The sequence below is a fragment of the Phoca vitulina genome, unplaced genomic scaffold (assembly GCF_004348235.1).
Source record: "Phoca vitulina isolate PV1807 unplaced genomic scaffold, GSC_HSeal_1.0 scaffold68, whole genome shotgun sequence".
Classification (NCBI taxonomy): Eukaryota; Metazoa; Chordata; class Mammalia; order Carnivora; family Phocidae; genus Phoca; species Phoca vitulina.
The window spans coordinates 3,217,626-3,239,363 of NW_022589771.1; the positions used below are offsets into that span (position 1 = coordinate 3,217,626).

Consider the following 21,738-nt stretch of genomic DNA (forward strand, 5'->3'; position numbering starts at 1 on the left):
GGAGGGGCTGGACTCAGAAGATGTGCTCAGGGAGAATGGACTGGATTTTGTGACGGAGAGACAAGGGAGCTCAGACTTCTGACCTGGGTGTCAGGCTGGAGGGTTAACAGTGTAGACCCAGAGAGACAGTCATGGGAGTTCTGATGGCTGGTGGGGAAGCTTATGAGCTCAGTGATGATGGCCTGCCGGATGGGTCCTTCATGGATGAAAGGATCTCAAATGCATCTGTCTGCTTTCTTTGCTTCCCACCCCTTGCCCCCTCTGCTTCCCAGCCTCTTGGGCCTTGGCAGTTGTTGGAGAACAAAGAGACAGGGGAACTTTAGGGAGAGGCAGAGCCACAGTCCAAGCCACCCCAGCACGCCCGGGCTCCCAGGAGATGCACCCGGACGGAGGGGCACCCTGCCCACACATCTCTGTTCATGGTAGGAATTTTGGCTTGTGTTGGCATTTTCATGCCTGGGCATTCTATAAATGGGAGCCAGTTCATTGATGAGGGGCTAAGTCTCATCCAAATGGGTAGATTAGGAGCTTCCTGCTTTGTCACTCACTTTTTCTTGGACAAGGCATCTGAGAACTCCATCCTTCCTGGCTACACCCGGGGCATGAAAGGTCAGGGAGTGCTGAGAGAAGCATGTGCTCCTGGTTCTGGGAACAGAGAGATCTAGTCCCTGAAAACAAATCACATAAACAGTTGGCTTTTAAAGCACTGTTTTTTTCCCAAATGTAGTAGTTATTCTCTGCCTTGTGGGCTTTGAGGAGAGTGTGGCCCAGCCCCACAAATGTCAGAGACTCAAGTTCCCACCTCACCAACAAGCTTCCTCTCCTCCGTGTTCATGAACTTCAATGTCATGTTATCAGATCAGAGCAGAAATAACAGATGTATCACATCATTATTTATTTTCTATTGATTTATTTTGCTTTATTTTTTTATTTATAATTTAAATTCAATTAGCCAACATATAGTACATCATTAGTTTCAGATGTAGTGTTCAATAATTCATCAGTTGTGTATAACACCCAGTGCTCATCACATCATGTGCCCTCCTTAATGCCCATCACCCAGTTACCCCATCCCCCCACCCCTGCCTTTCAGCAACCCTAAAGGATCTGTATTTTAAAAACTACAGAACATTATGAAAGAAATTGAGGAAGACACAAAGAAATGGAAAAACATTCCATACTCATGCACTGGAAAAATAAATATTGTTAAAATGTCTATGCTCCCCAGAGCAATCTACACATTCAATGCAATCCCTATCAAACTACCATTGACATTTTTCACAAAGCTGGAACAAATAATCCTAAAATTTGTATGGAACCAGAAAAGACCCCAAATAGCCAGAGGAATGTTGAAAAAGAAAACCAAAGCTGGAGGCATCACAATTCCAGACTTCAAGCTCTATTACAAAGCTGTCATCATCAAGACAGTATGGTACTGGTACAAAAACAGACACATAGATCAATGGAACAGAATAGAGAGCCCAGAAATGGACCCTCATCTCTATGGTCAACTTCGACAAAGCAGGAAAGAATGTCCAATGGACAAAAGACAGTCTCTTCAACAAATGGTGTTGGGAAAATTGGACAGCCACATGCAGAAGAATGAAAGTGGATCATTTCCTTATACCACACACAAAAATAGACTCCAAATGGATGAAAGATCTAAATGTGAGACAGGAATCCGTCAAAATCCTAGAGGAGAACAGAGGCAATAACCTCTGTGACCTCAGCCACAGCGACTTCTTACTAGACACATCTCCAAAGGCAAGGGAAGCAAGGGCAAAAATGAACTATTGGGACTTCAAGATAAAAAGCTTCTGCACAGCAAAGGAAACAGTAAACAAAACTAAAAGGCAACTTACGGAATGAAGAAGATACTTGCAAATGACATATCAGATAAAGGGCTGGTATCCAAGATCTATAATGAACTTATCAAAGTCAACACCCAAAAAGCAAATAATCCAGTCAAGAAATAAGCAGAAGATTTATTTTGCTTTAGAATGTTATTACCCAAAGTGGGGACCAAAGTTGGAACATTAACCGTACAACAGGCTCTTTGGAAAATGGGTTGGAGTATTTGGTAAGTTTGGAAAAGGCTGCATTCCTTATGTCCCTCTTGAAAATTCACAATCCATAATAAAGGCTCTGAGAAGTCCTGGCTAAAAAAACTGTATATTAATGTACACATGATGACCATAATTACCAAGAGTGTTTTGTATATTGAAAGTTGCTAAAAGAGTAGATCTTAAAAGTTCTCATCATAAGCAAATAAAACTGTAATTATGTGAGGTGATGAATGTTAACTAAATGTATTGTGGTAAGCATTTCATAATATATAGGTATATCAGGTCATTATGTTGTACACCTTACACCTAGTCAGTGTTATGTGACGGTTACATCTCAATAACACTGGGGAGAAGAACTGTATAGACAGGGTCTCCCAAAGTTAGTTGTTAGTACCTGAGACCCTGGACCCTATTTTTTGTTTTTTAAATGTCCAGGGACAGATTTTTGTATGTTGCTCTGGCATAAACCATAAGAACCTTAAAAGTCATGTTCCTGAGGGTTCTAGAGGGTAGAGGGGTGAGGGGATGGGTTAGCCTGGTGATGGGTATTAAGGAGGGCACGTTCTGCATGGAGCACTGGGTGTTATACGCAAACAATGAATCATGGAACACTTCATCAAAAACTAATGATGTTATGTATGGTGATTAACATAATGTTAAAAAAAAAAAAAAAGAACCAACTACCATGGGTGATGGATGACCGGGCTGGTCCAGGGCCTTGAGAGAGGATCTTACTCTCTTTTGTATTGAGTTCTCTTTTCCTTTTTTACTTTGTCTCCACTTATTTTTATTTTTTTATTGCTCTCTACCCTATTCCTGGATGTTTTGCCTCAGGCAAAAATAGGATAATAGGTTCCTTATCTCTTTTTAAAAGGTATCTCAACCAACTTCCTGCCCAGGGGCTAATGATGGATTAATGGGTTTCCTCCTTTGAAACAAATCTGTGCTAACCTTTGCCAGCTCCCCATTCATTCAGACTAGAGTGAGAAGCACTGCCTCTTTGATTCTTCCCCCCAACTTTAAATCTATAACATTTGTGATAAAAATCAGGGGAGAGGAACTGGGTGAGCTAATGAACTTATGGACATACATTATAACTTTAGGTTATTTCTAGTTGGTAAGAGATTGTATTACGTGGGCCAATTATTTGACCTCTGTGTGGTTCAGTATTCTCATCTGTAAAGTGGGGATCTAGTAGCACCTGCCTCACAATGCTGTAGTGAGAAATAAATGAGTTAATGCGTGTAAAACATTTAGAATAATGATTGGCATAGAGCTTTAACAATAACCAACAGTAATTCTCCTTCCACAAAAGATGGGGCTAAGTGAGTTTCCCTATGTGGGCTATGATCAGTTCTTTCTCCCAGGCTTTATGCAGTAAAACCATTAATGAGAAATTCTGGAAAACAGAGTCTCCCCACCACAGCATTATTCGTTCATTCACCAAGCATGGCTAGCACTTCTTACTTTAGTTTGGAGATCAAATGTGCTTCTGTGGGCACTCAAACAACCACACAAAGGACCCTGGAATAGCAGGACTGGGGAGGGTGTCTAAGGGGGGAATCCAAGGCCTGGGTCCTGGAACTTTGTCCCCCCCTCCCCCCACCACCACTTTTTAGAGATGTGCTCCTGGGTCATTTACCCAACCCTCACGGCTGGCATGTTGGGAGGGCTCACTGCGTGCAAGACACAGTTCCGAGCACCTTCCTGACATCCCCATCGTGGATGTGGGACACGGAGGGGACAGGGCTGGTAGGTGGCTTGCAAGTCCATGCTGCCAGTCCCCGTTGGTCTTGCCTGGTGGGGTTATTAGAAGCTTGAACAAGACTGCTTGCATAAAAAGTGCTTTGGAAGCTGGAGTGTCTGGGGAAAGTGTGATTCCACCCTATGGAAGAAGGCCGGCAAGAAGCACACTGAGATTCATGTTCCGTTTCCTTGCCCCACCCCGGCACAGCCACAGGTGGGCAAAAGGGAAGGAGTTGCCTAAAAGGTAGGAGCCTGAGGAGAAGCAGAAGGGCCCAGGAGTAAATCAACAGAAGCTCCCAGTACTTGGCCTCCCTTGGCTTCCTCTGTTTGCTACTGTGGTTCCATTAACCATGGTGCTGAGAACTGGAAGGAATCCCCCCATCCTCCCGTGTGGACACGTGGAAGCATCGTGGGGCACAGTCCTGGGCATAGCAAGGTATCCCTGGGGCAATGGAAGGAAGGGGGAGCGTTGAGGGGGCTGCAGGCTGCCTCTGTCCCCCAACAGAACAGGTCTGACCTAGCTCGCTTCTGGACATTGGAGGCCTACACACATTGTATTTGAAAAAGGAGCTTCTAATACTAAAAAAAAGATGGAACACAACAGACCAAGTCCAACCCCTGGTTAGAATCACCTGGCCCTTCCTCTGTACTCCCATCACATTGCGTTAAACTTCTGTTAACATTCCTGTCCAGATCCAACTCCTAACATGGTCACTTACTGAAAAGTTGGTCTTCTTCGGACCCTGGCTGTCCTTGAAGGAGAAAGAGAACAACTTTGTGTGTGTGTGTGTGTGTGCCCTCCTCAAGAGATGATCAGTGTCTTAAGCCAATGCTCCAGAATGTATACGTTTGAAATGAATGTTCTATTTTGCAAAAATGGTCCCGAGGACTCAACCCTCTCTTCGAAGGGCTTTGTCCAGGAGCTGTTTCCTGAGCGAGCTCAGGGTCCATGAAAATCTCCTCAATTGTAGAAAAAACTTTGAGCGTGAAGCTGATTTTCAGTCTGTCAAAAATCAGTTAGCACCATACACACAGCTTCTCTGCCAAGGGTGATGTGTAGCTCTAAAGACCGGGCTCGGAAGGCAAGGCTGAGGTAAGGGTGTGGCTTCGCGCTCTGGCGACAAAACGTGGAATTAAAACCAACAAATGAACAAACAAAAAATGCCTCAGAATTAAGTATTCTAAAAACGGGAGCACGGGGTGCCGCAGGGGTGTGCCCAGCCTGTGACTGCTCCATCTTATGTGACCCTCACCACAGCTCTGTCGTCACGGCCACCAATGGTGGTGCCAACTTACCGAGGCAAGGTTGGTACAACCGGTGGCCAGGCTCTTGGTGTCCCTACGTCTCCATCACCTCCCTGGCTTGGAACTTCTGTCCTTAAGATACAAGGTGAATATCTGTCGTTAGACTCCAGAATCTGGTTCTGTGTACAGGATCCAGCGCTCACTGGAGACATCGGGGAGCACAGACCCGAGGGAATAATGGCGCATTGTGCCGAGAAATGAGTATCAATAGCCACCGACAGCTGAGAATCGGTGGATGTTCTCTAAGAATCCTTGGGTTTTTCATGTGTCAAAAAATTGCATTATTCTGGAATAATCCCAAAATAAGATAAAATATCTATAACAAAATAAGAAACAGAAAGCTTCCTGTAGCAAGTTTGTATCCTGTCCACTACACTTCGGCTATTGCCTGATGGCTGGAGGGCTCTGCTTTTTCAGACGTGGCCAAAGTCATCAGAACTCAGCCTTCCTCCTTAATCTGGTACTTTTTACCAGTGTAGACTGCCCTTTCTAGCCCCACTCTGAACGTGGATCCCTTCACTGGCTGGGAAGATGTGAATGCGGGGCCACCTGCGCCCCAACCTGGAGGTGTGACGGGCACAGCCTTGTCGCGTTATAACCATGTGGGCCAGTATCCCCGCGGCCCCCTCCGAGGGGTGGGGATTACGATGACATTCTGCAGCCCCATCTTTGTGGTGGGTGCGGCTGGCCCAGGTGGGGCCGGCTTTTGTGGGCTATGCGGGTTGGGTGTCCCCTGCCGGGCAGCCACACAGCCGGCGAGGACCCCAGACCCCAAGCAGCAGTCACTTCCTCCCGAGCCCTGGATCTCAGTTCTGACAGCCCTTCCCCTTGCTCTGTGAGAGCTTTGTTTAACGTTTCATTAAGCTGCTTTGGACCTGAAAAACGTACTTCTAATTAGTACGGTGGCTTCCCTGGGAACACCATTTGCCAGACCTCAGAGAACTTCTGATCGGTCTGTTAATTTGTATGAGGGCCCTTGGGACTGTCTCAGCTGAGATGCTGGTTCCACCCAGGTCAGAAATGCAGGATTTCCCGCTGACAACGGCTCTAACCTCTCTGAGATGGGTGAGAAGTGGGCCAACACCCCTCCACCCCCTCACACACACCTGTCATCACTGGCCTACACGAGGAGGGGAAGGGTCTTTCTCATTCTCTGCCTCTCACAACTCCTGAGACCCAACCCAAGGGCGTAAGACCTCTCTGCCTTCCCCATTCTCTCGAGCCACTGCAAGCTTTTCTGTCCGTCCCCCACTTACTTATTCAACAAGTACTGTTCAAGCATCCTCTCTGTGCTCGGCCCTCTGCTGGGGAGGCAGTGGTCTGCCTTGAAGTCCCATTCTGGGAGGGGAGACAGACTGCAATGTCAGGCAGCGAAGCAGGACCAGGTAGGGTAATGGGATGTGGAGTGATGAGGGCGGGAGGGTGTGTGCCTGGATGCTCAGGGAAGGCCTGCCTGGGACCTGGCATCGGAGCAGAGAGCTGAAGGAAGCCAGGGAGAGTCCCATGAATATCTGGGGAGGAGCATTCCAGACAGAGGGAAGAGGAGACGCACAGATCCTGCACCGGGGATGAGCTCAGCTTGTTCAAGGACCATGGGAAGGCCGGAGTGACCGGAGGAAGTGGACTTTGGCCAGGGGCCCCGTCATGTAGCGTAATGTTCTGGTCTGCCAATTGGCCTTTCTGCATGCGGCATCCATAAGAAATACGTGTTCTGGAGCTCTTTGTGGAACACTGGGTCCCATTCCTCCCATGAGAGCAGCCGTTCTCAACTGGTGGCAATTTTGCTCCCTTCAGGACATCTGAAGACAACTCTGTGTGTATGCGTCCCTGCACACGCGTGTGTGTGCTCCTAGCATCTACTGGGTAGAGGCCAGGGATCCTGCTAAACATCCCACAACACACAGAACAGTCCTCACAACAAAGAATCAGCTGACCCCAAATGTCTATGCTGAGGGTGTGAGTCCCTGTTTTGGGTCACAGCAAACTGGGAGTCTGGACGTTGGACTGGCAGTCACAGGTGTCCCACTCTGGAGAACATGTGGGGTAGGGGTGGGGAACAGCAAAATCATTCCGCCCGTGGAGCAGTCTGCATGGCCCACCCCGTGGTGAAAGGGACAGAGCAAGGTCTTTGCTAAGGTCTCGTAGTTTAGCAAAGGCTAGTGTTGGAGCCTTAACTATGAGCCCTGGCCCATGAGATGGTGCTTTATTTTCCGGACAGGTGTGTCCAAGGCTATGCGATTCGTGTGCACTGACCTACCTGGTCTGCCCTGTTCTATTAGCCCATTTCCACATGGTAATACTGAGCCACGGGCAGGTGAATTCCTGTCTCAGGGCCCTCCCTCTGCCTGGAAGGTGTTCTGCTCTTTTCATCATTCTGGTCTCAGCTGGAGTGGTGTCGCCATTCTCCCCTGGCCCCTTTTTCTGGATCCTGCATCTTCCTTGCTCCCTTCATCTTGATTGAAAAACACCTGCCCCGTGTCACCATCCCTCAGGATGCCAGCAGCCAGCCTGATGAGTCTGCTGGGGTCTGTGGCTCGCAGAGGTGTGGCTCTTACTGACAGCTGTCACACTGGAGGTGGCAGGGAAGGTGGAAGCGATGGGGTGGGGACTCAGGGAAAGGGCAGGGGCGTGAGTGAGCACAGGCTTTGCCTCATTCACCCTCTGGGCTGGTACCTGAGGCCCCAAGGGCTCCCCAGGCCGCATCTTGCCAGGTTGGGCTGGCTAATAGTGCTCAGCTTTGCGTGCACCAGGCCCATTTGGTTACCCCAGGAAACTGCTGCATAAAAGCCGGGAGCGGCACAGAACGCGGGGGAGTTTAATCAGCCAGGCTCCTGGTTGTGCTACTATGTTCTTACTCATCAGCCTCTTCACAGGGGGCCCTCCCTCCAACCCACAGCTCAGTTGGCTCCTGGCTCCCTCTTGGGGGGCCTCTTCTTTTCTCAGAAACTCTGAAAGGATGCTGCACCTTTTAGGCTTTGGCACTCCATCTCACTAAATATTTTGGGGTCTCCTTCCCCCCTCTCCCCAACATCAGCTTACTTCATCTTTGTGTGTGCACGAAGGATCAGGCCAACAGGGCAGGGTGGTGGTGGTGGTGATGAGGCCTGGCATCGCCCTGAAACCACTGCAGATCTGAGATTAAGGAAAAGAAATCGGATTACTTTGGTCTGGGCAGGGCCCCAGGGCCCTGGGAATTTCACGTGAGGTCACTGTGCGGCTGGGGCTGACAACCACTGAATTAGATGATCAATGATATGATTCCAACTCTTAAAAAAAAATACATGTATATTTTTGTGCATAAATACATGTATATTTTTCCTGCCACGGAAAGCAGGGCTCCCAATGGCACCACCACATCGATCTCTCTACTCATCTGCTCACCTTTCTCAAGTCCTTACCTTCTCTGGGCCCTCAGCTGCCTCATCCGTGAAATGGGAATGGGAATAGAACCTACTTCAGTTGGAGGTCCTAAGGATTAAACAGCCCCCCAAACTCCCCATTCCTTTAGCTGACCTTGACTCCTGGCTGCTAATCAAACCATCGGCAAGGAAAATAGCCTCTCTTTCCTGAAAGGGGGGAGGGTATTCTTTCTGGAGGCATCTGGGGTTTGAGAAGCACAGGGCCGCACTGCCTTCCCCGTACAGAGTGTTCTCGAAGTTAACTTTGGGACCGTCCCCTGGGAAGCCCGGAGGACGGTAAACTCAAAGAATCGGCCCAAGGGGGTAGGAGCAAATTCCACCATGGGGAATGTCTGGTGCTCCTTGAAGGATGCTCTTCCCCTCGGGGCTACGGAGGCGGAACACCGCAGACAGCTCCTGTCGCCACGCCAGGCGCTCTCCAGGGTGGTCCCCCCACTCCCCCGCGACCCGCGCCGGGCTGCTGGCGGAGGCGGGATCCGGGGCGCCCCCCACCCCGGCTCCACCCCCGCCGCAGCGCCCCGCGTCCCCGCCCGCCCGCCGCCTCACCTATCAGATTTCCCGAGCGCATCGCCGCGCGGCTCCTCCCACCTCCTAAATGCCGTGCGGAGGGGACAGCCGCCCTCGGCCTGGACCCGGCGCCTGCGAAGACTGGCCGCGCGCCCCTGGCTCTGTCGGCCGCACTGCGGCTGCAGCCCGGCCGGGCCACAGGGGAGTGCGGGGCGCACGGTGAGGCGGGGAGGTGCGGGCGCGGGGGGGCACGGGGGTGCGGAGGACCCGGCGCGGGGGCCACGAGAAGTGCGGGGGTGCAGAGGAGCGGGGCGCTGGGGGCGCGGGGGTTGCGGGGGGGTTCCGGGAGCACGCGGGGGTCGGGGAGGTGGGGGAACGGGGGGGACACGGGGGTCCTAGAGGTGCGGGCACAGGGGCACGCGGGGGTCAGGGAGGTCCGGGCGCGGGGGACGCGGGGGTCCGGGTGAGGGCCCGGGGGAGCTGCGGGAGGAGCGGGCGCAGGAGGCGCCAGGGGCGCGGGCCCTGCGGGGCAGCGGGGGCTGGGAGTTGAGGGCTCGGGGTTGGTGGGGGCGCGGGGCCGGGGCGCGTGGTTCCCGGCGCGGGGGCGCTTTTGACTGCCCTGAGCTTAGGAGGGCCGCGGGTACTGTGGGCTTGTCCTGTTTCTTTTTTCTTTTGAAATTAAGGGGAAGATGGTTACAGACCAGATTTCATCAGAGTTGGTCTAAAAGTGCATTTATTTTCTAAAAAATTTACCTTTTTTTTTTCTTTTGTGAGAACATTTAAGTTCGACTCTCAGCACATTTAAACTACGTAACATAGAGCTACCAATTATATTCGTGGTGTTATGCATACATGCTCAGGACCTCTCCCTGTTTCCCCCACGCCCTAGCTCCTGGCAACCACTTTTCTATTCTCATGAGTTCCAGTTTTGTTTGTTTGTTTTTTTAGTTTTGCATGTAAGTGATACCGTGCAGTATTGTCTTTGCCTGGCTCTTTTTCCCCCCCACTTAGCATGATGCCCTCCAAGTTCATTCACGTTGTTGCAATTGGCAGGATTTCCCTTTTTCTTAAGATTGAATACCATTCAGTTGTTTTCCCTATGGATTTTTCTGTCCACAGACAGGTTGTTTCTATATCTTGGATATTGTGAAATTGCTGCAGTGACCATAGGAGTAGAGATGTCTCTGAGATCATGTTTTTGTTTCCTTTGGGTTATATACTAAGAAGTGAGCTTGCTGGATCTGACGTTCTAGCCTTATTTTTCTCCCTACTTTTCCATCCTAGCTGTGTGCATTCCCACCTACAGTGCACCAGGTCCAGGCAACACTTATTATCTCTTGTCTTTTTGATAAGAGCCTAACAGGCGTGAGGTTCTTGTGGTTTTGACTTGCATTTCTCTGATGATCAGTCATGTTGAGCCTCTTTTCAGGTACCTCTTGGCCATGTGGATGTTTTTGGAAAAATGTCTATTCAGGTCCTTTGTCCAGTTTTTAATTGGGTCATTATTATTATCTTTGCTATTGATAACAGTATATTCATTTACAGAGTATCATCTCTACTCAAACCACGCACCTGAGGAAGTGGTGTCATGAGGCGGGCACGGTGCAAACGTAGGATGGGAGAATTAACTTGGGATAGAAGCACCTGACAGTTAAAATGAGTAACCCCATCTGAGAAACAAACCCCAACTCCAGCAGTCTGCACAGGCGGCTCCCTGCGGTGGGGGCTGCAGAGGGCTGGCAGGGGACAGGTTGCAAAGGGTGTCTCTTCATGATGGAGCCACGGTAGGGGTTTTGGCTTTGCGGGGAGGACTAGAAGGATGTCTCTTTAGGTCATTCCTAAGTACAGTGAGGTGCCTTCAGATTTTATAATCGGTGTTTCTCATAATATCTGTGTCAGTCATGTGCATACATGTGCGTGTGTGTGTATCATGCAGGGTAAATATTGCACCTGACTTTTTTTATCCTATTTGTTTCGCCTTTTTTTTTTTTTTTTTCTGTTTAGGTGTCTGACTGGGGATTAATACATCTTCCAATAGAAACCCCTTTCTGAGTCTGCAGTAACTGGATGCTGTGAAGTTATTTTTCACCTTTCCTTTATGTTAGCGTGACAAACTTACAAAAGTCCCTGTTATGTATTTGCCTGTTGTAAATATTAACATCACCTGCCACCTCCGCATCTGCATCTCCCTCATTTGCTGTTTCTGCCCTTACTTCATGAGATGCGGGAGGCGAATTAAAGAAGATAGGCATCTGGGGAGGTGTCATGTTCCCTGGAGTGCTGGGGGTGGGGATGGCTGTAGAGTATTTGATAGATGGAAATTCCTAGAGTCACATTTGTGGGTAAATGTGTACTGATTCTGCCCATCCTCACATGTAATAAAGTATTTTAGTTAAGTTATGTAGTCTTGTATGTGCACATCTTTTATGGTGTTTCTTCTTTAACACGTGCATGTAATATGCAAATTACAGTTAATATCTTCCTTTTAGTGGAATAAATCAGACGGAGAAAGACACATGCTCTCACTTACATGTGGAATCTTAAAAAAAAAAAAACCACCCTCAAACTGAACTCATAGAGGGAGAGAATGTATTGGTGGTTGCCAGAGTCAGGGTGAGGGCAGGTTGGGAAAATGGGTACAGGGCATCAAAAAGTACAAACTTCCAGTTATAAAATAAATAAGTTCTAGGGAGGTAATGTGCTGCATGGATAAAAAAAATAGGTATCTATCTTTTCTTCTACGGAATGGCTGCATATATATCAAGACCTGTTTTCTTTCCTTTTTCCTTTTTCAAGTCCATTCATCTTTTATAGTTCCTTTGTTAGGTAAATTAAAAAATAAGTAAACTTTTGTGGTCCATTGGCATTAAGCTCCTGCACATGCAATTCAGAGCATAAAGATACGTCACTCATCTCAAAACAATGACAGGGACGGTGTTATCTTCTCAAAGGTGGTTCCAGAACATGGGCACCATTTCTCTTGTAGGATTTCTAAGTGGGTACTTTGAAGAGACAAGGACCACCATTGATGTCTGATTTTATGAGAGTCTGCAGACCTGACCAAGATTCCTCAAACCGGTGCTGACCTTCGTTGTTTCATCAGCGGACACCGTGGGCAGCCGTCCTTCCTCAGCTGCTGTAGCAGCTGCAGACTCAGGCCAGTTCCGACCAGTCCTGGAGGTTTCAGGGGCTCGGCCGCTGCCTTCCTGAGCACGGCGTTGGCCTTGGCTCTGAGCCAGGCTCTGGTGTCCCAGGGAAACCCTTTGCTTCCCCAGGATGCTTGTCCATTTGACCGGGCTTTGGATCAAATTTCTACCTGGTTTTCTGCCAGGACTAGATCCTGATCCTGAATCTTGGTTCCAGTGGCTATGAAACGCTGCTTGGTCCTTGTCAGCTTCTCCCCCCAGATGACCGGGATGCTGACTCAAATGAACCTGGCAGACCTTGAACTACCACATCCCTATCCACCTGAACATAACTGTCAACAGTCAGGAGCTCCCAGGAGCCTCCTCTCCCCCATTGGTGTCCTTGGAAGACCCCAGGCTTGTTTCTGCTCCTCTCCCCCATTGGTGTCCTTGGAAGACCCCAGGCTTGTGACCTCCTGTGGTATTCTCCCGATCTTCCTCCCTCTGCTCCCGATGGCATGCTTCTGCTTCCTCTCTGTCCCCAGGAAAGCCCCTCGAATGGGTGAGGGCTCCTGTCAGGCCTCCTAATTCCAGGCTCTTCTCCTTTGCCCCTGGCCTGAGGATGGAGTTCCTTCAAGCTTTGTGGCTGGTCTCCTATGGGTTTTGATGACTTTTCTTTGCCTGCAAGGCAGCGAGAGGTGTTTGAGCCTGTGTTTGAAGAGGTGAATGCGTGGCCAAGAGGACTTAGAGAGATCTTGTCAACCAACATGGCCTGCAGTTGAAACCCAGAATTAGGAGATTTGGGTGTCAGGTAATGAGACTCATTCAAAGACAAATTAACCAGAATTTTTACCAGAAGTCGTTGGGGACCAAGTTGAGTAAATAAAGTAGCTGATCATCCATTTACTCATTCAGTAAATACTCCTGTTGAGATGAAGGGCTTGGGCTCTGGACCCTGATGCCTGGGTTCACAGTCCCAGCTCTGCCAGGCCCTTGTGTGACCTTGGGCATGTTCCTTAATTTCTCTGTGCCTCAGTTTCCTCCATTGACATCCGAGATAATAGTGCTTATTTCATACCCGGGGGGGGGGGGGTAGGAGGATTAAATGAATCTATAAATAAAGCTTTAGAACAGTGCTAGTGTGTAAATAAGAGCCACACAAGTAGCCATTATTATTATTATTACTAATTATTTGCTCATTTTGTGCCAAGCACTTTACCATGCTGAATAAGATTATTTCGGGTTAAGAATGAGGTATGAAGATAAAGCAACAAGATTAGTTTTCTTTTATTGAATTAAAAAAATAAGCCTTGGTTTTAAAGGTAATTGCCAGAAAAAATGTGCCCAAGCTGTTTTGTGCAACAGAATCACTGGGATAAAATGACCAATGTCAGGGGCACAGTATTTAATTTGTTGTCTAAATCTTGGTCTCCGACTCTTTTATTGAACCTCTGACTCTGTAATCATCTGAAGCCATTCCTGGGCTTTCCTATTTAGGTTTACAACTGTCAGCTCTGTTTCTTCTTATTTGTCCCTTATTTGTTTGTTTTGCCGCAGTGCTTTGGCCCTCCATATGTTTCCTGAGTTTTGCAGGTTCCCCTTTTAATCTCTTTCTTTCATGTTGTCATCTCATGCTTTTGTTCTTGTTTTGCTGATTTCATGTTTTTTTTTATGTTATGTTAATCACCATACATTACATCATTAGTTTTTGATGTAGTGTTCCATGATTCATTGTTTACATATAACACCCAGTGCTCCATGCAGAACGTGCCCTCTTTAATACCCATCACCAGGCTAACCCATCCCCCCACCCCCCTCCCCTCTAGAACCCTCAGTTTGTTTCTCAGAGTCCATAGTCTCTCATGGTTTGTCTCCCCCTCCGATTTTCCCCCCTTCTTTCCTCCCTTCCTGCTATCTTCTTCTTCTTCTTCTTTTTTTTAACATATAATGTATTATTTGTTTCAGAGGTACAGGTCTGTGATTCAACAGTCTTACACAATTCACAGCGCTCACCATAGCACATACCCTCCCCACTGTCTATCACCCAGCCACACCATCCCTCCCACCCCCCACCACTCCAGCAACCCTCAGTTTGTTTCCTGATTTCATGTTCTTAATGTCTTACAGCAGCAGATCATTTATTGTAAAGGCTTTTTTTTTTTCTTCCCTTTTTGGTAGCTTAGACTGTGATCAACATTTTTAAAGCTTAAAGTGCATGGTATTACGCCGACAGCTTTTAAAATCATTGTTTGTAGTACTAATCATTCCAGTTTCTAATGAAATATTCCAAATCAACCTCAAGGCTAAACATGTTCCATCTAGAGATGGAGTCAGGGATGGAGAAATATCAACCCATCCAGGGATATTTCCCTTGTGTTCACTGAGTATCACCGGGACCTATTTGAGAATTTGTAATCCACTGCTGGGAGTATATTTTCTTCCAGATTGGCTTCTTCATTTGTCTTTTGCACATTTCCTTCCCTTTGCTGTCCCTTCTTTTCTGTGGTGTTATACTTCTTTGCTGTTTCTCCCTCTGTCAAGTATATTTAAGGAGGGCAGGTTCAGCTATACTTTCATGTAATTTGAATGAATTATCCTTGACTGCTTCTCTCCTTATGTGAGAATTATTTGTTTTCTGCTTGGAGCTTTAATTTGTGTTCTGGATATCGTGTTTTATGTTTTATCTGCTTTTCTGTTGCCTGAGGATACGAAGGAGGAGGAGGAGCCGAAATCATGGCTAATTATGATTGGGGGGTTTAGTCTCTCTTTGTGCATCCTGTAATTGTATAAAAAGTTGCTTACAGGGTACACTTGGGTTTCAGATCGCCTCCGAATTCATAATGTAGCTTGGAAGCATTACATTTTTTTTTTCCAAATTATGAAGTATTTCAAACATACAGATGAGTTAGGATTTAAAATATATTAAGCATTTCATTCTAAAAGCTAGACAAAAGACGAAGTTAACATTTAAAAAGCAAGAGAAAGGAAAAATGAGGATACAAGTAGCAATGAATGAAATAGAGAATAAAACGGACAGCAGTGTTGGCAGACTCAACGACATAAAGCCCAGCAAGATTTAACCAAAAAGAGAAAAGAGCATAAATAAACCATATTAAAAATAAATAAGGTCCACAGTCACGGAGAAACAATTTTATTTCTTTATTTTTATTTTTTATTTTTTAGAGAGAGAGAAAACGCGCGTGAGTGAGGGAGGGAGGGGCAAAGGGAGAGGGAGAGAGAATCTCAAGTAGACTCCCTGCTGAGTGCAGAGCCCAAGGCAGGGCTCGATCCCAGGACCCTGAGATCATGACCAGAGCCAAAATCAAGAGTCAACGCTAAGCTGACTGAGCCAGGCAGGCTCCCTGAGAAACAACAATTTTAAATCATAATAGGATATTAAAAACAACTTTATGCCAATGCATTTCAAAACTTAGATGAAATCATTTTGTAAAAAAATCACAAGTAACAAAGTTCATTGAAGAAGAACTAAAACCTGAATAAAAAATAACAATGAAGGACACTGAATTTTTTCTTTGAAAGACACAGGATTTTGTAATCAGAATTCTACCTGCTCCCATCCTAAAAGACAATAACCCCCAAGAGATTTAGAGGTGAACTTCACTAAATATTAAGGGAACAACAACAAAAAACAACCCTTCTGTTGTGCAAACTATTACAGAAAACCGAAAAATTCTCAACTTCAGTTAGGGATAGTAAAAGAAAAGAAAATTATTAACAGTATCTCTTCTAAATACAAATGGAAAGTTCCTAAATAATACATCAGGTTTTTATTAATATATGACATCAGTAAATTAAAGAAGGGGAAAAATACATGATTACTTCGAACAATGCAACCCAAAATAAGAGAATCAATAAAATTCAGCACTAATTTCATGACAAAGAAGGGAACTTTCTTAATTTGCTAACATAAACATCATATTAATGTGAAACTTAAAAGAATTCCTATTAAAGTCCAGAGCAAGACAAGGATATCATTATCACTGCTTTTACTAAACATTGTACCTGAGGTTTAGCCAGTGCAATAAGACCAGAAAAGAAACTAAGTTGTTCTTATTTGCAGACAATATTGTATCAGATAAAATAGTCTAGATTATGCCACAGTAACAAACAACCCCCAAATCTGAGATCTTAAGGCTGTAAGGCTGTTTTTCACATAAGCAAAGTCTATTGCCAATCCAAGCTACTTTGGGAGCAGCTGTCCTTCATATACTGATTTATCATTTAATGTTATTTGGATCTTATGGCATGTTTCTATCAATGTGTACTTACACAGGTAGAGCAAAGAGAGCTAGAAAATCAGGCGCCTGCCATGAAGTCTCTCAGCGTTCAGCACTTCAGCTCCCATTTCACTGGCCAGAAAAAGTCAGATGGCTGTGTCTAATTTCAGAAGTTTAGGATGTGAAACCTTCCACATGCTAGGAAGACACAAATAACCAAAATAACAAATACAGTTATCTACATAAAACATTAACGAGACTAGATCTATTAGATTTATTTATTCTCTGTTTCCCTATTTATTGAATGAAATTTATTAGTGTTCTTCATCAGATCATTATTATTATTAGTTTTTGGTCTGCTTGTGCTATTTTCTGAGAGGATGTGTAAAAATACAATTTATCCCTCTAATACTGTCAGTTTTTGTGATATGTTTTGAGCTATGCTGCAACAAGTTTATAAGTTTATCAAGGATCTATATCATAAAATCACACGGTGAGCTACTGTGTTGTACTGATGCTTTTGGCTTGAATTCCCTTCTGTCTCACACGGCTGCACTAGGAATCCCCGTGACCCCAATTCTTGCAGGTATCTTTCCCACCTGGCTTTGTATCTTTACTTTGGGTGTGTCATTTGAATCTGCATATGGATGGAATTTTTTTCTTTTTTGCACCAATCTGATATTCTGTTTTTAAATAAGTGAGTTTATTTATGATTTCTGAAGTACTTGGACTTAATTTTATTATCTCCTGTGTTTTCTCCTTACCCATTTTTTTCTTCAGTTCTCTTTTTTTTTTAAAGATTTTATTTATTTATTTGACAGAGAGAGAGATAGCTAGAGCAGGAACACAAGCAGGGGGAGTGGGAGAGGGAGAGGCAGGCTTCCCGCCGAGCAGGGAGCCCGATGTGGAACTCGATCCCAGGACCCCGGGATCATGACCTGAGCCGAAGGCAGACGCTTAACGACTGAGCCACCCAGGCGCCCTTCAGTTCTCTTTATTATTTGTTTCCTGTTGAATAAATAAACTTTGCTGTGTTCTTATTTTCTCCCTTTGTTGGTTTTCAAGCTGCAGACTGTATTTCCATTCTTTTAGTGATTATCCTTAATTTTGAGTCATGTGCTTTAACCATCTATAGTTTAAAGTTTTTCAGTATTTATATCAATTTCCCTATCATGATAAGGATCTTAACACACTTTGATTGTCAAATGACCTCTCTCCTTTATTTTGTAACTGCTGCCTGGTGTTTGGTTTTAACTTTTTAAACATGAAAAATTAGTTATTCTTATGGACATAAATTAAATTTAACCACGTATTTGGTCAATTTCTGTGCTGATTGTTGTGTCCTGTATTCCTTGATGTAGGCCTGGTTTTGTATATCTTGCTGAAGTGCATCCATTAATAATTGTTTCAGTAAGGCTACATGGTGGTAAAGTTCCTATTTGTGTGTTCAAAAATGTTTTAATTATGGCTTTACTCTTGCCTGTTATTTTAACTGGGTATAAAATTCTAGATGGGCAATTATTTCCCTCTGGTGTTTTGAAGGTAACACTGCATTATCTTCTGACTTACATTATCTTCTGACTTACACGGGAAATTTCTGTCCATCTAATTGTCGGGCGTTTGTGGGTCGTTTGCCTTTCTCTGGTAGCCTTTGAGACTTTCTCCTTGCCCTTGATGTTCTGCAGTTTCACTAGGGTGTGCTGAGGTGTAGATTTATCTTTATTTATCATGATGGGTACTCAAGCTGCAGTTTTGATTTGAGGACTCCCATCTTCCATTCTGGAAGATTCTCAACTGATATTTCTTCTCATATTTCTTCTCAGCTATTCCTTTTATTCTTTTCTTCAGGAACTCTTATAATATTAAGTTGACCCTCTTAACCTGTCTGCTACATTTGACTTTCTGGTAAGTCCTGGTTCTGTTGGAGGCAGTTATCTTTGGGGGTGGTAATAATTCTCCTTTCTGTTGGGCCTTCCTTCACTCTGTGGAAAATGGAAAGGCAGGTGTAAACGTTTGACCTGATTTTACTCTAGAGGCCCATTTCCCTCCGGTTTCCTACTTACCACCTCTGTTCACTTTTCTCTGGCTTGGGAAGGAAGACGAATAAAAATAAGACTTTTATGAATTTTAATTCCTCACCTTTCCACTAATTTTACCACCCCAATTAAGGGTTCATGTAAAATTCTGGCATTTTCAGTGTTTTACCCTGGCCACCATGTTTAAGGACTATGCTAAGAGCTGTGTCTTTCATTTGGGTGTTGCTTGTCTATTTTTGGCCAGTTTGAACTTACTGTTTTATGTTAGTGTGGACAAAGTAGAAAAACAAATGTCTCAATGCCCTATTACACATTTAAGCATTAATAATTGATAATATTATTCAACCCACGAGCAGTAGGTCAGAGTGGGTGTTCAGTACCCCACTTTTGTATGAAGCCTGGCGCAATGCCCAGTTGTTTGACAGCTTTGGAGGGAAACACGTGCCTATTATAATTAGACATGGATGAAGGAATTGAGAAATTTGAATGAGGCAAATAAATGGTAGAGGGCTGGCCTTACTAAGGTGGATGGAATGATGGTGGTCAACATACCATAGATACAGCCTGTCACCAATGTTCCTTAGCTCACTCTGAGGTTCCTAGAGGACCCATAAATAACTGAATTTGGATTTGTTTTTGATACTCTTATTTGGCTTTCTCAAGGACATAATGCCCAAATTCCTTCTTTTCTGCTTATTAACAATTAGGTGACCCCTCCCCAGTGTGCAAATAAGATTTATTATCTAGGACTGTAGTTTATTCTTCCCATCCTAACTCTTGTAAATCTTGGTTTTGGCTCTAAGAGTCAGTTTACCAGCTGACTTTCCCATGGGAGAAAATAATTTATATGAAAAATAATCTACATGCAAAATAAGTAATCGCCTCCATTATTCTTTGACAGATTTTTGCTTCCCATTTTAGACTTACATTGTAGCGCTTATGTCCAATATTGACTGACGGGCACTTTTTCCTGACTTCTAATACATGGTATTAACACTTGTCTCACTGAAGCTCTTTCTTGGGCCATCTGCAGTACCCTGTGGCATGCTCAAGCAAGGTGGTTTGCACATGTTATTCCATCAGGTAAAACGTGGAGGGGCTTTTTCAGGCTAATGAAAACTGATAGTGCCAAGAACCATGGAGGAGTTTTAAATGGTTAGAGAAGCTGAGTTATGAGGTTGGAAAGGCATTTTTCATGTGGTTGGTTCCTAGTTCCTCAGATTCATAGAGCCTGTGGCTCTCACCTGCTGACCCACCTCACCTGTGCTGTTGACCCAGCTATAACCCCACTTGGTCAACCTTTTCTTTATCTGTTTGCTTTCTTTGTTAGTCTGTGGGATGTGTTCCTCACAAACTGTTCTAGGATCAAAGAAATTTGGGCAGCCCTGCCTATGAATCTTCTTTTTGAAATTTACTCTGAACGTTAACTTTGTGAAGTTTCCAAAAAGTCCTGCAGTGAAGAAACCTAATTTTGTTTAATCCAGCAGTTCTCCCACTTGCCGTCTATCTCTCTCCCACCCCCCAGGCGGTCCCCCCAAACACACACAGGTCCTCTTGGTGTCTGGTGGACACGGTTTGGGAAAACCTGCCCTACAGTGATAGAAAGGTCTCCCCTCTAGCTCTGATCTCAGCTTCCCTTCAACCCTTGATTTTTTCTTCCCTTTTCATGTTTTATTAACAGTTTTACCAAAGTGCAATATCAATATAAATTTTACTCACAAAGCTTACAATTCAATGAACCCCCCAATTTTTTTTTACCTTTGTGGTAAGATATACATAAATTAAGTTGGCCACATTAGCTTTAGTACTTACACGACATTGTGCTACTATCCCTACTGTCTAGTTTCAGAACACTTTTATCACGCCCGAAGGAAATCCTGTGCCCATTATCTGTCACCTCTCCCTACAGTCCCCCTGCCCCTGGCGACCATCATTCTACTTTCTGACTCTATGCATCTGACTACTCTAGGGATCTCATATAAATGGAATTGGACAGTATCTGTCCTTTTATGACTGGCTTATTGCACTTAGCATTATGTCTTCAAGGTGCATCCATGTTGTAGCAAGTGTCAGACTGTCCTTCCTTTTTAAGGCTGAATACCATTGCACTGTATGGATAGACCACATTCTGTTTATACATTCATCTGTTCATGGACACTTGGGTTGCTTCCCCCTTTTGACTATTGTGAATGACACTGCTATGAACATGGGTGTACAAATATCTGTTTAAGTTCCTGCTTTCTTCTTTTGGGTAGATACTCAGAAGTGGAGTTACTGGATCATATAGTAATTCTATGTTTCATTCTTTGAGGAATCGCCATACTGTTTCCTAGAGTGCTGCACCATTTTTACATTCCCACCAGCATTGCACAAGGGTGGGCTCCAATTTCTCCATAAGCTTGCTAACACTGGTTAATTCTTTAAAATTTATTTTTATAATAGCCATCCTAGTGGGTACGAAGTGGGAGCTCACAATGGTTTTGGTTTGCATTTCCCTGATGATGAGTGATGGTGAGCATCTTTTCCCGAGTCTGTTGTCCATCTGAATACCTTCTGTGAGGGAATGCTTATTCAAGTCCATTGCCAGTTTTTTTTGTTGTTGTTGAGGAACCCCTGCTTGTTAACAGGTAAGACTCTTTTCCTGTCATAAACTTTACTTCTGGGAAAGATGTTGGCAACACTAATTTCTTTTCTGCCATGCTCTCCTCCTCATGCTTCTCCATCAGCCATCATTTATCACTGTCCTGTTTGTCCTGTTGTCTGGCTGGACCAACCAGTTTCATTCCTTCCCACCCATGTTTTGGACCCTTGTCTCTTTAGCTGTTGGTTCCTAGGATGGGCAGTTTTGTTTAAGCCCGCTTCCCCATCACCTTCTTTTTCTTCTTGAAGGATTGTCATCCGCTGTCTGATTTTAGCCATGTTTATTCCACTGAAGTGCATTGTGGAAGTCTGAGCACTTCTGGTCCCACGGTCTTCTATAGGATTGACCCTGATGATGGCCCTTCCTTCTTTAGGCTTCTTTGGTCCCTGGGGCACTTCTCTGTGACACTGAGAGGGGGAGTGAGCAGCGGGTGCCGGACTGTGGGCCCTGGGGTACCTTAGCTTGGCTGTAGATGCTGACTTTGACCATGAACTCACTCCAGGATCCAGGCTGGCGACTTCACTCTGCAGGTTTCTCCTCAAAAAGAACATTGGGTCCACCTTGTAGCTGTGTTGGGAGGACTTGTGAGTAATCACATGGAAAGCACTCAGAACAGTTGCTGTCGTGCAGGAGGTGTTCATGGTAGCCACTCTTG

At 45.3% G+C, this 21,738-nt stretch overlaps 2 protein-coding genes across 4 annotated transcripts in view; one reads left to right on the plus strand and one right to left on the minus strand.

Moving 5' to 3' along the window:
• Window positions 1–641: 641 nt before the first annotated feature.
• On the minus strand, window positions 642–21,724 carry LOC116624529 (protein enabled homolog). The gene is made up of 5 exons (XM_032392535.1): window positions 21,581–21,724; window positions 9,083–9,357; window positions 8,157–8,249; window positions 5,109–5,189; window positions 642–668 (listed from the first exon to the last, which is right to left on the minus strand). The coding sequence occupies exons 1-5, from the start codon at window positions 21,722–21,724 to the stop codon at window positions 662–664; spliced, it is 600 nt and encodes a 199-aa protein (XP_032248426.1). The 3' UTR covers window positions 642–661.
• The window catches only part of B3GALT5 (beta-1,3-galactosyltransferase 5), a 35,692-nt gene continuing 23,078 nt past the window's right edge, over window positions 9,125–21,738 (plus strand). For 2 of the 3 annotated variants that reach the window (XM_032392571.1, XM_032392573.1), the window contains exon 1: window positions 9,125–9,262. The gene's annotated coding sequence lies outside the window, so the exon portion shown is untranslated. Of the gene's footprint in view, window positions 9,263–12,029; window positions 12,980–21,738 lie in introns of all 3 variants that reach the window. The other variant, XM_032392572.1, reaches the window with a different exon arrangement.

Coding starts and splice junctions, on each gene's coding strand:
- LOC116624529 (XM_032392535.1), bottom strand. CDS start 21,724: ATGAACACCTCCTGCACGACAGCAACTGTTCTGAGTGCTTTCCATGTG. Junction 9,358..21,580: donor TCGCCAGCCTGGATCCTGGA/GTGAGTTCATGG, acceptor CCGCGCCCCCAG/CGCCCCGCTCCTCTGCACCC. Junction 8,250..9,082: donor GCGCTCGGGAAATCTGATAG/GTGAGGCGGCGG, acceptor CCTTAATCTCAG/ATCTGCAGTGGTTTCAGGGC.